At 62.6% G+C, this 15,651-nt stretch overlaps 1 protein-coding gene across 2 annotated transcripts in view; it reads left to right on the forward strand.

The window, feature by feature from the left end:
* The window catches only part of MLLT1 (MLLT1 super elongation complex subunit), a 65,573-nt gene extending 50,600 nt beyond the window's left edge, over positions 1-14,973 (forward strand). For both annotated transcript variants that reach the window (XM_045776696.2, XM_045776697.2), the window contains 7 exons: positions 2,270-2,824; positions 6,872-6,959; positions 8,850-8,958; positions 11,147-11,246; positions 11,577-11,648; positions 11,869-11,940; positions 12,227-14,973. In XM_045776696.2, coding sequence (XP_045632652.1) covers positions 2,270-2,824; positions 6,872-6,959; positions 8,850-8,958; positions 11,147-11,246; positions 11,577-11,648; positions 11,869-11,940; positions 12,227-12,355 — 1,125 coding nt within the window. In that variant the 3' untranslated portion in view covers positions 12,356-14,973. The remainder of the gene's footprint in view (positions 1-2,269; positions 2,825-6,871; positions 6,960-8,849; positions 8,959-11,146; positions 11,247-11,576; positions 11,649-11,868; positions 11,941-12,226) is intronic.
* Positions 14,974-15,651: the final 678 nt, after the last annotated feature.

Below are 15,651 nucleotides of genomic sequence, written 5' to 3' on the forward strand. Positions count from 1 at the left end.
GGGGTGGGTTCTCGCGGGGCCTTGCCCACTGGCCTGCGGACTGCTGGAGAGTCTGGCTGTCGCAGCCCTCAGTGGATCATTCCCTGACGGTTCTGTCCCTAGAGGGCACCGTGGCAGGCAGGAATCGGAGCCTCTTGGGAGAGGGACGGGGGACCCCCTGGAGACTCCCACTCCATTAAGGGTGGTTCCCTTTGGCCCCTGCCCGTCAGCTCCCCTGGACTGCACACGTGTAGCTTCAGGGGCACCTGCTTCTCTGTCTGATGTCAGCCACTTGGCCTGGTTGACCTTTCTCTAAAACTTGGTTCTTAGCCATTTTCGGGTCATTAACATCTTTGAGAATATGACTGTGGTGAGTCCTTACCCCTGGGAATATCTATGTTATGCTCAAGTTAGTGTGTGATTCCAGAGGGCCCATGGTCTGGGGTCCCTGTGCAGAACCCCCGGTGAAGACCCGCTGCTCCAAAGGCTGCTGCTAGTTGTGCAGGCCCTGGGCGGCAGCGGAGGCGGGGTTGACCCCAGGGCTCGGGGGTGGGGTGATGGGAACTACATTGGAGGCACTGGCCAACAAGCCTGTTCGGTGTGCTTTGCCTTGCCTCTCGGAGCTCGGACCAGTTACTGCAGCCCAAGCAGGCACATGGGCACTGCAAGAAGAGGCCGGAATCGCATGTGGAGTTTGCTTCTTGCCTCCCTCCTTGGGAGAGCAGCTTGCTGGGGAATAGAGCCCCATTCTGCAAGCCATCTCCAAGGGGGCTGCCCCATTGGACGGGCCGCTGGGGGCTCGTGGCATAAGCATCCCTTCCCCCTGCCCTGGTGATGTCAGAGCTGGGGCCAGGCGCCCCAGGCGGTGTTTCTCCAGGGAGGCGGCAGCAACCCACGGCCACGTGGGGCTGTCCCCGAACCTTTGGCACTGACGTGGGTTATCGATTTGCAAGAAGACGGCGACCCAAGTGGATCAGAGGTGGTCGAGGCTGCGCCGTCTGTCCCTGTGGCTCTTTGCTGGGAGGGTCCCGTGTGGGCTGAGAGAGCAGCAGGGGCTTGCTGCTGGGGGTTATCCTGGCGTGCCTGCTCTCTCCTACGTGCTCCAGCCTGTACCCTTGGCACTTGGGGTAAACCGGTGCAATGTGGCTGCCTGCATGGTACGGGTCACCCTCTGGTCTGGCTCTTTTGGTTTCCTGGTGTGCTTTGCTCTGGAGAGCCTCTGGGCCCAGCTGTGCACCTGGCCAACTGAGTAGGGGCAGAGCCCTCAGCAGCTGACCCCAGCAGGCACCTGTCTGGCATGCCCGGATGTACAGGGCAATGGTGGGGTGTTGATAGGAAGGAAGCCCGAACGAGGTGTCACATGGGGCTCCTGCCTGCAGACTGCACCAGCTGCTTTGGGGGGGGGTGGCAGTGGCCACAGCCCCCTCTTGGTTGAGCGCTTGCTGCCTGCCGGGCCCTGCACCATTGCCCAGTGAGGTAGGTGGTCCTGCCCTTGTTCGGAGGAAGCCCAGGCTTGCAGGGTTGGAGCCCCCAGCCCAGCCTTCTCAGCAGCCTGGCTCAGGGCCCCTCTCTGCCTCTGTCCCCAGTGGGAGCTCCGTGACCTGGCAGACCGATGCTGGAGTATGGGCTCCACCCTCAACCGTCTGAATTTCCAAGGTGGAGACCCAAGAGTCGTTAGGTGTTTTAGGAACACTGCCCAGGTGGCTTTGATTCCGAGAGGTCTAGGAGCTGTTCTGCACAGTGCCTGAGAACCCAGCAGGTGCTCAGTAAAGGCTGACCGTGGGAATCAAAGAACAGCTCTGCTGGGCATGCACTGGGGCTGGGGTGGGGGTGACCAGGCAGGAGGCACGCAGGCTCTGTGTGGGGACAGAAGGGGGGGGCCTGCCTGCTAGTGCCCCCCCAGCCCCCCCAATACCACACGCAGCCTCCACTCCCCTGGGCCACCGGGAAGCTGCGAGGTGTTGGACGGGAGTGGGTAGATGTGGCTTGCCTGTCTCGTATCTGACTCACCGTGTACTCTTCTTGAATCCCTCAGGGAATGTCAGTTCAATTCAGAGGGGAATCTTAGCCTGCAGTCGCCCGGGACCTGCTGACACTTCCTAGTAGTTTAAAGGGACAGCTCCATTTAAAACTCTCACCTGCTGCCTTACTTTTTCGCTTTATGGAAGATTTTCTCTAGCTGAGTCTGAATCAGGTGGATTATACTTTGTAGGGGTCGGGGGAGGTGGAGCAGGGCGACCCCGAGATGCCATTTGACCGTGTCTCTCCCCCTCCTGCCCCGGCATTTCAGGACGCCAGCAGGGAGAGCAGCAAGGCCTGTAAGACCCACAAGACGGCCAAGGAGCACCGGGAGCGGCCGCGTAAGGACTCCGAGGGCAAGGCCCCGTCCAAGGAGCCAGAGCGCGAGCAGGCCAGGAGTGCCAAGGACGCCACGCGGAAGCTAGGTGAAGGCCGGCCGCCCAAGGAAGAGAAGGCCCCACCGGCCAAGGCCGCATTCAAGGAGCCCAAGATGGCTCTGAAGGAGACCAAACTGGAGAGCATGTCCCCCAAGGGGGGGCCCCCGCCCCCACCCCCACCCAAGTCTTCCAGCAAGCGGCCGGCCGCCGCTGACTCACCCAAGCCCAGCGCCAAAAAGCAGAAGAAGAGCAGCTCTAAGGGGTCCAGGAGTGCCCCCAGCACCTCGCCCCGTACCTCGTCTTCCTCCTTCTCGGACAAAAAGCCAGTCAAGGACAAGGGCAGCGCCAAAGGGGAGAAGGTCAAGGCTGAGAGTGAGCCCAGGGAGATCAAAAAGCCCCCGGAGGTGGAGGAGTCCAACTCGGAGGACGAGGCCTCCTTCAAGACAGAGGTGAGGCGGCTCCTTCCCCCGCCTTCCCCCCCCCCCAACCCCCACCCTCGTCCTCTCTCTCCTGGCTCTGAGCTGCCTGAAACCTTGTCGGCCCGGAGGTTAGATGAGGAGGCTGGGATCCGAGGTCCCCACTTGCTCTTTGTAGCTTTGGGCAAACCTCTACACCTCAGTTTCCCCTTCTGTCAGGAGACTCTGGAGACCGTGGTTAGGGAAAAATGGTTTTGTTAGAGTCTGATTGTTTGGTACTCGGCTCAGAGTTCTCTTCCTTGGGCAGCCCCTGCATGGGCCAGGTTCTTGGTGGCAGATCGTGTGTCACCGCTGCCCCTTCCCTGGCCACCACAGGGCCATTTCATCAGGGGACTCGCTCCCTCCGCTAGTGGGGCAACCCCGAGTGTCTTCATCGCTCTTCTGGCCTGGGGGCTCCCCACCCCTCCCACCACCTGCTTCTGTGCGCACACACTGGGGCTCCTGCCACAGCAGCTTTTCCAGGCAGTTCTGAAGGCTGCTCTTAGAGACGGCAGAGCCCCAGAGCAGCCAGTGGCCAGGTTGCTGCCTGGGGAGCCAGACCTTCCTGGGGCCGCAGGTGGCAGCCCCATCTCTGAGTACTGTGTGACATCCAGGAGTCAGAGGACAGGTGCGTGGCCAGATGGGTCGCCGAGTGACCCGCCCCCCCGTGTCACCAGTCCCAGCCGTCAGTGCCTTTTTTTGTGTTTCCAAATCCTCATTCACTCTGGGAGGCAGAAGCCCTGCCTCCAGTGTTGCTGCTCAAAGCTCTGCTGAGACTTGGAGAGTGGCTCCCAGAGACCAAGCCACAGGTGATTGTGTCAGCAGCACCAGCGTCTCGAGTGTGTGGCTTCCAGGGGCAGACTGTTGGAGGCGACGGTATTGGCTCGGGGTGACAGTTTGGCCCGTGGGTAACCATGCGCCCCACTGGCTTAGGGACACACACAGAGCTGTCAGTGCCGTGTGCCCCGCACTCCTCACGGCCGGGAGACGCCATCTGCCAGTGAACTTGGAGGGCCCAGGATGGGTCCTGCTCTGTGGAAGCCGCCTCACAGTCCCGGGGCGTATCAGGAGCTAGCCCGGTGGCTGGAGGTTCTTTGGGTGCTGATAGCATCTGTTCTGGCTTCCGTCTCCTCCGTCTGCTCAGCACCCGCAGCTCTGGGCCGGAGCCCTTTCCTCCTTCTCACCTCAGGTGCTTTCCGTGAGCAGGACTGGCGGAGCTGCACGGGAGAGAGGTGGAGCCCCCTCCTCTGGAGCCCCCCCCCAGGGCCGCCCCTGAGCTGCACATGGTGCCCTGCCACAGGTGCCCCCCCCCCCCCGCTAGCCTGGCAGGCTATGTGGGACAGCTCCTCCCCATGGGGACTGGCTGGACGTCCGGTGTCTGTGGCCTTGGACACTGTCCTGAGCCTGGAGTTGCTCAAGGAAACCTGGGGCTTTCTCCAGGCTAAAGAAGCACGTCCTGTGTCCCGAGAGACCTCTGAACGACAAGGCTTAGCCACTCGAGGTCCATGCATGTGTGAGACCAAACCACCCGCAGGGTGCCGGATGGTGACTTGTGAACATTTGCCAACCCTGGGACCTCCGTGAGGTGCAGATGTCTGTGGTGGAGGAGGCGGGATAGCCTTCCACACACAGGCCTCCCCAGCCATTGACCCTGGAGGCCACGTGAGGCACCTGCATCCGAAAGCTCTGTGTGTGGACCCTGAGTCGCCTCTCCCCTTAGCCCTCAGAGGAGGCCGGGCAGCTCCTTGTCTGAGTCCCTGGGCCGAGCTCCCCAGCTCCTCCGGTGGCTGTTCTGTAGTCTTTGGCCCCGGGACTCCTGAACCAGTGGCTCCCATCCAGTCACGGCCCAGGCGGCCCTCTGCCCTCCTCCTGGACACTCCATGTGGCCTGAGCGCCGGGACACTCTGGCAGCACTTCCGGCGAGCTCCCGTGCACTTCCTGACCCACATCTCCTCCAGGCTCTTTTGGCTGAAGCCATTTCTGGGTTCCATTCCCCCTCCCTTTGGATTGGCATGGAAGGAAGAGGGACAAGTCCCCTTGAGAAGTGCGTCTTGCTGCTTGGCAGGGACAAGGAGCCAGTGCTCACCTGTCGTGACACAGGGCTCAGGGTGGTCCCGGTGGGGGGCGCTCCCCACACCCAGAGTCTGCTGTCCTGTCTCCCGACCAGGCGCTGCCACCATCTCTGGTCTTGTGCTCGGCCCCTGCCGCCCGTGCCCCTGGCCCAGTCCTGTCTGAATTCTGTGCCCCCAGAGGTCAGTGGCACTGTTGGCCTCAACCTCGGTGAGCCAGCATCTGGTACAGACACACATTTAGCACAGGCCAGCGAAGTCACTCTTTTATAGGTAGGGAAACAGGCTTAAAACCGGAGGTACTGGTGAGAAAGCCAGGGTCGGCACCCGGCACCCCCGGGCCAGAGTAAGAGCTCCGGGATCTGCGTGCTGCAGGTGCCACGTGGGTCTAGGCCCGTCGTTGGGGTTGTGGGTCACGCTGGTCTGTGTGGCACCTCTTCAGTGGTCGGGGTTTGCTGGCAGTCTAGGTGGGGTTTCCCAGTGAGGGCTCCCCAGGGAACATCACTGGCCAGTGAGAAGGTGGGTGAGTAGGGGGTGCCAGCCGGGGTTCGTACATGGGGAAGGCCTGAAGTGGGTTCCGGTAGGCTGTGGTAACCCGTAGAGAAGAAAATTCTTTAACTCCTCAGGTGAAAAATGGATTACTCTGTGGGTCTATGGAGTGAGCAAGGACTTGGGCCTTCTCAGGGCCCCTTCCATTGGCTGGGGGCTGCCGGTGGTCCACAGACCATCCAGAGGGGCTGTCCTGTCCACCAGCAGGTCAGGGGCTCTTTTCCTGGGGTCTTCTTTCATGTGGCACCTGCCAGGACTGAGCAGACCCTGTGGTGTGTCTGTCTATCTCCCGGCCCCCTCCCTCCTTGTGACGGTGGGGCGGGGGTGCCTGGTCCCAGGTGCTGAAGCTGTCGGTCCCTTCGGAGGGTCCCCTGAGGCGAGAGAGGGCTGGACAGGCCCTGTCCCGAGGACAGACTTGCTGGATCCCCTGCACATTGGGGGCACTCTGGGCCAAGGTAGACCTTCTGAGCTGCCCGCTCTGCCCTTCTGCACTTTGGAGCCCGTGCCCCTGGCCCATGGCTTACTGTGCTGCCCCTTGGAGAAGCTTGTTGGCAGACACTGAGAGCCCAGGAACAGATGCCAGCTCTGTTCTTCCAGAGGACCCTGCCACGGTCATGTGTCCCCCACGGCAGGTGCAACCCCCAGGTATCTTACCACCCCCCCTTCTATAGTTTGTTGTCCTATTTTGATTTTTACTGCCCCCTGGTGGCTGAGTTTGGGGTGGCTGGCTGCAGGAAGAGGAAGGAGGAGGGGCTGTGACTGGCTGTCTAATGATGGGCCAGGCTCCAGTCTGCCGTGTCCTCACCTGCCTGTCATGTGCACACATGCTTATCCTAACCTCAGGTACCTGGTGGGTGATAGCACATGACAGGAAGACAGCGTCGGGTCATCCCTCAGCCTTGGGATGGGCTGTGAAGAAACAAGGGGCAGGACGAGAAGCTGGGTCTCTGCACCTACCTTTCCTGCCCAGACCCTTCAGCTGTTCCCTGCAGCACCACTGCCCACACCAGTCAGCGCATGCTGTCACCAGAGGAGGGCAGGGCCCACTAACAGATGAGCAGCCCCCTTGCCCGGCATTAAGAGCTTGACTCGTTCCCTGTCCTCCTGCCCAGGAGGATGGACGGACTGGACATGTGGTCTGCAGCTTGTCCTGGAACTGCGAGGAATTTCAAGTCCCTTCGTTGCATTTTGAGTGCAAACTGGTGTCCTGGGACCGAGGGGGACCCAGAGCTTCTGTGAGCCTTAGGCCAGGGGTTCTGGGGTCTGGTACCTGGGTGACCCTTTGAATCAGGAACTGGGCAGAGACTGACCGGGTATTCCTGTGGCCAGAGGGCATGTATTGCCTGCTCCTTCCCTCTGGACTGAAAGAGTTTCTTGTTTTCTCTCCTCCCGCCCTGCCCGTCCTCATTGCCCTGGGCTGAAGTCTGCCCAGTCGAGCCCATCCAACTCCAGCTCCAGCTCCGACTCCAGTTCGGATTCGGACTTCGAGCCTTCCCAGAACCACAGTCAAGGTGCGTGGTGCGAAGCGGGCGCGGGGGACAGGGTCGCAGCGCTGGGGAGTGCTCTTGTGTAGGGCAGCCCCTGGCCACCTGGAGCCAGCGAGGCACGGGGGTCTGGGCTCCAGCCAGTGGGCATCGCGACGGTCTTCTCCATGTGATTGACTTGCAGGGGGGCTCGCTCCCTGCCTGGGCATGCGCACACCACGAGTGTGAGCGCAGCTGCCCCTGCTGTGAAAGGTCATGGACGACTTCCCTGGGCCGGGGGATGGGGAGGGTCCTGGAGGACAGGGAGAGTGGGGGAGCCTGGCCCTGGACATTCCCAGACCAGGCCCCCAGAGATCGCAGCCACAGGTTTGTGGAGGCTCAGGGAGTCACCCGAACACCAGCTGGGTGTGAGAAGTGCTGTTCTTTCTCGTGCTCTTTCTGTCTTTGGTGTCAGTCTCCTGGGCCCTCAGGTTTGTCTGTCTGTGCTTGTGGGCCTCTGGAGAGGGGCCCCTTTCTCATTTGGACCCAACCGTGGAGCAGACACCCTCCTTGCCAGCGCCCCCGCCCCCGGCAGATAGAGGCTTGTTTCCTCTGCCTGCCCCTTACCCCACCTCACCTCACCCCTGCCCTAATCTTCACCCCCATCCTCACCCCACCCCCATGCCCTTCCCTACCGAGCCCCACACCCATCCTCCCCGCCACCCCAGCATAGCTCTGGTGGGAAGGGGCAGGAAATGCTCTGCTCTTGCTGTATGTTTGGCTGACACTCAGGCTCAGACCCCAGCAATCTGCATTTCTGTCTTTTCCTTGCATTTCTTCTGGAGAGGCTGGAGGGGGAGATGGCAGAAGGCCCCCTTGGCTGCCCCAGAGCAGGGAGGGCCTTCTTCAGGTGCAGAGTGGGCCTGGGGGCCCCGGCCTGCAGGGTGCTGATGTGAGAGGGAGCAGGGGGCCCACCCTCAAACCGGAAGCGTTTCTTCTGGTGGATTGGGCCAAGATTCTCCTGCCCCCACAGCCTAGAATCTTTTTTCAAGGGTTGGGGAGAGCTGGGGACTGGAGCATGTGGGGGGGCGTGGGGGGGTTGGAAGTGGGGGGAGGGTCTGGCCTGGAATTCAGACAGCAGTCGCTGAGGGGAATGGGGGATGGGATGCTCAAAGCCCACACTCTCTCCAAGGGTTCTTATCTACGGGGAAGGGAGGGGGAACCTGCCCAAGCAGGATCATGTGACCAAGGTAATTGAGGGCTTTGTGTCCCTCTGTTGCCTTGGTAACAGGAATATAAACCAAGATGCCGTCTGTAGGGGACTGGAACTGTGAGCCTCTGGAGAGAGGAGAGGACGGTTGGCCCAGAGCAGCGGAGGGGGTTGCTGAGGGGCTGGGCAGGCCGGAATAGGGGCGCAGGCTGCCTGGGAGGGTTCTGTAGCCCCCCAGGTCTGGCTGCCTCGTCCTCCCTGGCCAGGGCCTGCTTTCCGTGGCTCCAGGCAGAGGCTGTGCTCCCTGCACCCAGAGCAGAGGAGGGCTGCCCCATCGGCCTGGGCGATGGAGGGGCCCTGCAGCCCTGCTGAAGGCCAGGGGCCAGAGGCCTGCGAACAGGGCCAGGGGCCAGAGGCCTGCGAGCAAGGTCAGGGACCAGAGGCCTGTGCACAGGGCCAGGGGCCAGAGGCCTGTGAGCAGGGCCAGGAAGGTAGGGGGCAGGGGAGCGAGGGGGTCCTTTAGGAAGGGGGTGGCCACGGGGGCATTTCTTAGAGGTGGGTGGCAGGCCTCACCCTGGCCACAGGGACCTCCGAGGCAGGTTTGCATGGCTGTGTTTCGGGGTCATGGTTTCAAGAAGCTCCATGTGGCCCTGGGCACGCAGGGGAACCTGTAGGGTCCAGGCAGGGCCCTGATCTTCCATTTCTCCCCTTCCCTCCCCCCTCCCCAGGACCCCTGCGCTCCATGGTGGAGGACCTGCAGTCCGAGGAATCCGACGAGGACGACTCTTCATCAGGCGAGGAGGCCTCTGGCAAGACCACTGCTGGCAGGGACTCCAGGTGCCGGGGTTGGGGGGCGAGCTGGGCGGGCGTGGGGGCTCCCCGGGTTTGCTCTACCTGCCTCTGATGTGGCTGTGGGGCTTTGAGGAGGCAGGGCCAGGATGGGAGTGTCCGTGGAACAGCCCAGGCGCACCTGGGGGCTGCGTGCTCTAAGTTTCATGACGCTGAGGCTCTTTAGGCAGCTGGCTGGCTGGCAGGAAGGGCAGGGGCTGTTCAGGGAGAGAAGTGCAGTCACCACCTGAGAAGGGAGTGAGGCAGTGCCCGGCAGCCCAAGGACGAGTCCTGGTCCAGGGGATATATGGGGGCGGGGGAGGAGGGAGGGCTTATTTCTCTGCTTTGGGGCCGGGGGGCCATTTCCCCCTCCCCCTCGTCCACATGGGTGGCATAGGGTGAGGACGAACTGAAAACTCTCCCGGGCCCTGCAGACACCCCAGCATGGGGAGCTGCTGCGGCTGCCCACTGGCCTGGGGAAGGTGACGTGACGTCTGTCCTTTTCTCAGAGCAGGGTGAGCTGAGTCTCCTCCTTTGGGTACCCCCAGAGCCTTGGAGCGAGCTCACCTCAAGGGTGGTTGTGTGTTGTCAGTCTCTAGCCCAGAGCAGATGTCGGCCTCGGTGCCGGGCCTGCAGATTGGGCAGACCGCGGAGCTAGCGGCCCCGTCTTGATAGAGCTCCTCTTCCCTGTGAGGCCAAGACTTTGGGGCATCAGCGGCTCCGCTTCAGGATAGGCTAGGCCTTGGTTCTGCACCCCCAGGTTCCGGGAAGCCTGTCAGGTGCTTGCAGTGGTGCTGTGTTAGTCATGGTGGTTACCTCGCCGTCCTAAGAGCTGCGGCTGAGAGAGGCTTTAAACGGGCTTTCGCATTTGCCAGCGTGCTCCAGGCGAGGGCAGCTGGGGGCGCGGGCCAGGGCGGGTCGGGGCTACCCCAGGGCAGAAGCGACTGCAGTGTCTCCTGCCCCTTCCGGTGTGGTGCTGGCAGTGTTCGGTGTGGGCTGTGATGGGCCCTGGGAGCAGGGAGCCGAGAGCGCTCACACACATGCCTCCCATTCCTGAGGGGCTCCCTGAGCACGGGGGCCAGATGTGCATATGTGCCTTTACTGTCCTTTTCCAGGGGCAAACGTGGAATGTGGGGCTTCCTGGGGTGCCGGGGAAGGGGCCCCGGTGTCCCTGTGGCTGCTTGGGTTGAGCTGCCAGGACCCCATCTTGTCCTATGTGCTTTGTAGGCCCACAGATGCAGGGGAAGTGAAGGGTGCGTGGGGCGCCGGGGCCACGCCTGGGCCGGGCTGATGCTGTGTGCTGCCCTCCCGCTGTGTGCTACTGTTCTCCCATCCCCTCTGCTGCCCTGCAGCTGCGGGAGTTGGGGAGAGGGTAGCTTTTGGGCTCCAAAGACAGCAGGGCCCTGGTGACAGATGCTGCTCGTGGGAGAAACCCCCTGAGGACGGGACAGCCCTGACCCCTGCGGGGGGTTGGGGGACAGGGGGCAAGGCCAGAGCCCCTGGGGCTGAGGTTCTGGCCGGCGTGTCCCCGTGCTTCCTGCCCTGTTCTCTGTGGGGAGGCCTGTCTCAGGCAGAAGGAGGAAGCAGCAGGTGGACAAACAGACAGCTGGGGGCTGCTCCTTACTAGGTCAAGCCTATAGTGTCCCCAGGGACCAGGGGTCCTGGACACAGACTCTTCCCAAGGACGCTGTGGGTGGCTGGCCCACGGATGGGCTCCCTCCACACCTGCTTCCTGGGCTCCGAGAGACTGGAGAATGCTGAAGGCACTGGGCCAGCACGTTTTGTGCAGAGACATAGTGAGAGAGACGTGGCCATAGGTTCACGCATGCTGGGGATTCTGAATGCTTGTCCCCGGGGACAGGGTGCCCCATGCCCCTGAGGGAAGCCTGCCGTCCAGAGCTCGGGAGCGAGATCAGCAGAGCGCCCACTGGGTTGTGTTCCGAGTCGGGAGCCCTGCACCGGGGGCCCCTGCCAAGCCTCTTGGGGTGCTGGCCTGCTGCTCTTGGGGCTCAGTGCCTTGAATGCAGAGCTGCCTCCAGTTGGCAGTAGCTGCCTCAACCTGAGTGAGGTTGGTCTGGGGTCTAGGGGAGCACGGCACCAAGAATGTGGGGTGTATGCGTGGCCCACGGGGCAGGAGGCAAGGGTCCCTGGCACAGCGGGTGGCGGAGGCCTGACAGGTGCTGTGTCCTGTGTTCAGGTTGAGCTTCAGTGATAGCGAGAGTGACAACAGCGCCGACTCCTGCCTGCCCAGCCGAGAGCCCCCTCCCTCCAAGAAACCACCCCCACCCAACAGCAAGGTAAGCGGGGGGCGGCCCCGGGGGCCCCCACTCAGGAGGAGAAGGGGGTCTCTTGGAGGTCAGGTCCCTGCCTCAGCCCTCACGTCCTGGTTGCAGGGCTGAGGGATCGGCCCCGGCCTGGTCCTGGGCTGAAGTTCTCCAAGGGTTTGAGCTGAGCGTGGGGGCCGAGGGAGGCTTGGTCCTCCCCAGGCCCCAGAGAGATACTTGCTCCCCAGGATGGGCGGCCTTCGGAGTCAGGGTCAGTGGCCCTGGAGGGGTGAGGAGGGCCTCCTGCAGGCAGGGGCAGGGGAGGAAGGCAGCGCTCAGAGCAGACCCGGGTTTGCCCTGCAGGCATCTGGCCGGAGGAGCCCGGAGTCCTGCAGCAAGCCCGAGAAGATCCTCAAGAGGGGCACCTACGACAAGGTGGTGGGCTTGGACTGGGCAGGTGGGGGGGGGGACCCCAGAGCTGGATGCGCTCCTCCCAGCGGTGCCTCAGCGGTGCCTCGTCCCAGCCTAGCCCAGGCATGCGTCCACCTTCCTCTTCCCAGGAGCCAAGATGGGTGGGCCCAGGGGCAGGGCAGGGTGGGTCTGAGCAGTTGGGAGGGGCTGAGGCCGCCCCTGAGCGCCTGTCTGCCACCCCCAGGCCTACACGGATGAGCTGGTGGAGCTGCACCGGAGGCTGATGGCCCTGCGGGAGCGCAACGTGCTGCAACAGGTACCAGTACCCACGTCACCTGCCCTGCCCCCACCAGACCTGCGGGGTCTCCCCAGCTCCTGGCCTGCGGGGGTTATCTCAGCAGGGGTCTCTCAGAGGAGTCCCGGGCCAGGGGCATGCCTCCCTGAGGAGCCCTTCTCTTCCTCCTCCTCCCCCTCCCCCCCCTCCTCCTCTCCCTCCTCCTCCTCCCCCCTTCCTCCTCCCCCTCCCCCTTGGAGACTGCTAGGGTGAGGCCACCCCAGACCAGCTTCCTGTTGCCTGAAGCCACCTTGCCACCACCTTCTAGATCGTCAACCTGATTGAGGAGACCGGCCACTTCAACGTCACCAACACCACCTTCGACTTCGATCTCTTCTCCCTGGACGAGACCACCGTGCGTAAGCTGCAGAGCTACCTGGAGGCCGTGGCCACATGACCCTGGGCCGGGTGTCGGGCCCTCTTCGCTGGGGCCCCAGGCGGCCACATTCGGGCCCCGCCTTCCTTCTTCTCTCTCGACTTACCCACCCGCAGCACTGCCTTAGTGACCGCCCTGTCCTCGGCCCACACGGCCAGCTGCACTTTCCTCGTCGGCTCCCGGCCCACCCTCCCCACCACCTTATCGGGAGCCCTGAGGCTGAGGGGGGGCAGGCCAGCGCCGCTGCTCCCCAGTACTCAGGGGCCGTCCCCTGGGCCCCCCTTGGAAAGCAGCTGGTGTTGAAGGCTGCACCAGGCCTCACTTCAGAAGGGGAGGGAACGTGGCCGGCAGTGGGGGCCTCGCTCCACGGCGGGGCATGTGGCATGGTTTCACTGCCCGGGCCTCTCTGAGCAGCCAGGGCACTGCCTCCAGCCTTCCCAAACGGTTCACACCCCCCCACCGCGCCCTAGGAGCGCAGAGGGCCGCAGCCCCTCCGCGGGCGCTCACTGTGCTGGGACCCTGTCTGTATAGTTCTCTCTAGTGTCCATGTGTGTGCGCCGTAGGTACCGGAGCGGCTTCCGGGTGTGCGTGTCCGTGGCAGCAGTGCACGTGGGGGGTGGGGGGGTGAGTAAGGCGGGACTTTTAGGTTAAGATGTTTCCACTGGTCTGGTCGTGGGGCTGGAGGCCGAGCTGGAGCAGCACCGGCCCTCTCCAGGCGAGGGGAGGAGTCGCCCCTCCATGGTTCCCAGGATGTGTCGTCCTCCCGGGGCGTGGAGGGCCCTGCCTGGGGCCAGTGAACACTACGATGGGGCAGCGGGTCCGCGGGCACCCAGGGGCCTCCGTGCGCTTGGCGCCTGGTCAGACTGGCGGCCGCCTCCCGGAGCTGACCTGGCCTCCACCAGCTGCAGGCCCTGACGCGTGTCGGCCCCCCCACCCCCCCACGGCTCGTCCTCTTCCTCCTTCCATAGGATCCTGTTCCTCCCTTCTGTTGTTGGAGTCTTCGAACTTTGAAAAAATGAGCTTTTGCCAAATAAGACGGGATAGTTTGTGGAGTTTTTTGAGGAGCGTCAGGACTCAGAGCCAGCCCCTCGTGCCGGGGCCCAGCCATTCGCAGGCCCTTCTGGGCGCACGTGTCTCTGGTCTGGGCTCAGCTCTCCCACCCCTGCGAGTCACGCCAGTCCAGAGACCCAACTCCTCGCATGCCTGAGACTCTCCAAGAGCCAAGCTGGCTCCTCCTCCCCCTCGACCAGGATGCCCTGCTGGCGTCAGCCCACCTTGGGTGGGGCTCCTGGGGGCCGGGGCCCTGTGTGCTCAGCCTCTACTCCCCCAGACCTCGACTCAAGGCTCCCCCTGCCCCCCCCCCGACTTTGCTCTGAATGAGATGTGGGGAAAAGGACTGGGGTGGGGACCAGACGTGGGCTCACCTTCTCCCCCCCAGCCCACCGTCAGAGGGTCTCTCCTCCCCCCAGTTCCTGAATTCTGATGCGGGGAGTGCCAAGCTCCCCTTCCCTGTGGTTCCGTCTGTCAGGCAGACCCTAAACACTCCCGGGGGAGCCCTGCCTCCAAGACTCCCCCAAACTTCAGCCTCCCTGGTGACATCCCCAGAACTCGCCGGGAAGGCCCGAGAACGTTTCAGAGGCCCGAGAACCGCCATGACTCCTCGCCATCTGCTCTGATTCTCTCCTGACCCCACTGCCTTGAGGTATTAGGAAGAGGGCAGGCCTGTGTGGCAGGCTCCGTGCCGTCACCGTCCCCTTCCCCAGGCAGGCCAACAATACTCCAAAGTGGGGCACCTTTCTTCTCTGGAAACTCTAAGACATTGGACAGAAGGAACTGGCCTGATGTGGACGATGCGGCAGCTGCCCAGCCCTCTGTGCACAGAGGCTGCTGGGGGCCACAGCCAGGAACCTGAGCTGGTCTTTCCCCTTTGGGAGCATCTCCTGGGAAGGGCCATAGGCCCTCCCAAGCTCCGCATGGTGACCTGGGCAGCGCTCAGCTCCAGAGCCGGGCCGTGCCCAGGAAGCAGCTGGAGGAAGGCCAGGATTTGGCTCGCCCTCGGTCGCAGCAGTGTCTGGCCCTTCCTGCTGTTCTTGGGGCCTTCGGACGCACCAACCCATTTCTCAGTTACCTCCTCTGGCCAGAAGGCCCCACTGCTGGCCCCGTGATCACCTGATGGGCGCGCCAGGCAACCAGGGCCCTGACCGCAGCATTCCCAGCTGCTCCCCTGCCCCACCCCTAGCTGCCCGGCAGCTGGGCCTCCAAGGGCTCTGGGGACGCTTCCATAGGAAGGGGCCGGCACTTTGTGATTGCCGCGTGTTTAGTGTTAAGCCCCCTGCCCCCAGTGCAAATCCCTGTGTTTTGCTATCTCCTGAACAAAATGTAAACCGACACCAGAAAGCAAAAGGTATCGAATACCTTTTTTACCCATAAGGGTTTTTACAAAGAATGTGTCTCACTAGGAACTAGGACACTCATCGGCCCGAGACCAACTCCTGGATAAAAGGAATAAAGGAGAATCGTGTTTGTAATAAGTTACAGGATTGTTTCTGTCCTGGATTTTAAACTTTTTGTTAAATTGTGAAATTATGGAGGAGTTTTATAGAAAAAAAAAGTGAAATAAAGTCAGATGGGAAAGCAGATCTGTGTGTGTAGAGCCTCGTGCGTCCACTTGGTTCCTCCTGGAACGGCCAGGGGAGAGGGTGGGCGTCAAGCCTGGGCGGCAGCAGTGGGGACAGGGGAGTATGAGCAAGGCTGGCATCCTAGAGGAATACAGATGGCACTACTAGAAATTCAAGAGAGGAATGATGGTGGAAAATTTGGTCTCAGGTCCTGGTTTTGATGGTGTGTTCTTTCCTTGGAAACCGGCAGCAAGGTTGGGGTTGAAAAACAAACCTGACTTCACAAGATGGGAGAATGGGTTGGAATGGGGGTAGGGGGGTGGAGGGATGGGGGGATGGGAAGAATGAGGAATGGGAGGATAGGAGGATGAGAGGGTGGGAGGGATGGGGTGAAAGGGTGGGGAATCTGGGTGAGGGATGGGGGTAGGGGGGTGGGAGGGTGATAGAGGGCAAGATGGGTAGAAGGTGGTGAAAGGCTTCCTTTGCTGAGAGCTGGGGGGCCTGCCTGCGGGTTCGTCCGTGGTGGGCTTTGCTCAGGACTGCGAGAGTGGCAGAGTTGAGGGAGCCCAGCAGAGACCGAATTCTTGCAGCCCTGTGCACCCTGCGACCGTTCCATTCCGGAGTGCCTCTCGCAGCAGGCTGCGACCTGGCCTGTCTGCCCACAGCAGCGGCAAGGGAGCCAGCCGGCTGGCCACACAG

The sequence above is a fragment of the Ursus americanus genome, chromosome 14 (genome assembly GCF_024610735.1).
Source record: "Ursus americanus isolate L20-20 chromosome 14, mUrsAme1.1.p, whole genome shotgun sequence".
In the NCBI taxonomy this organism is placed as follows: domain Eukaryota; kingdom Metazoa; phylum Chordata; class Mammalia; order Carnivora; family Ursidae; genus Ursus; species Ursus americanus.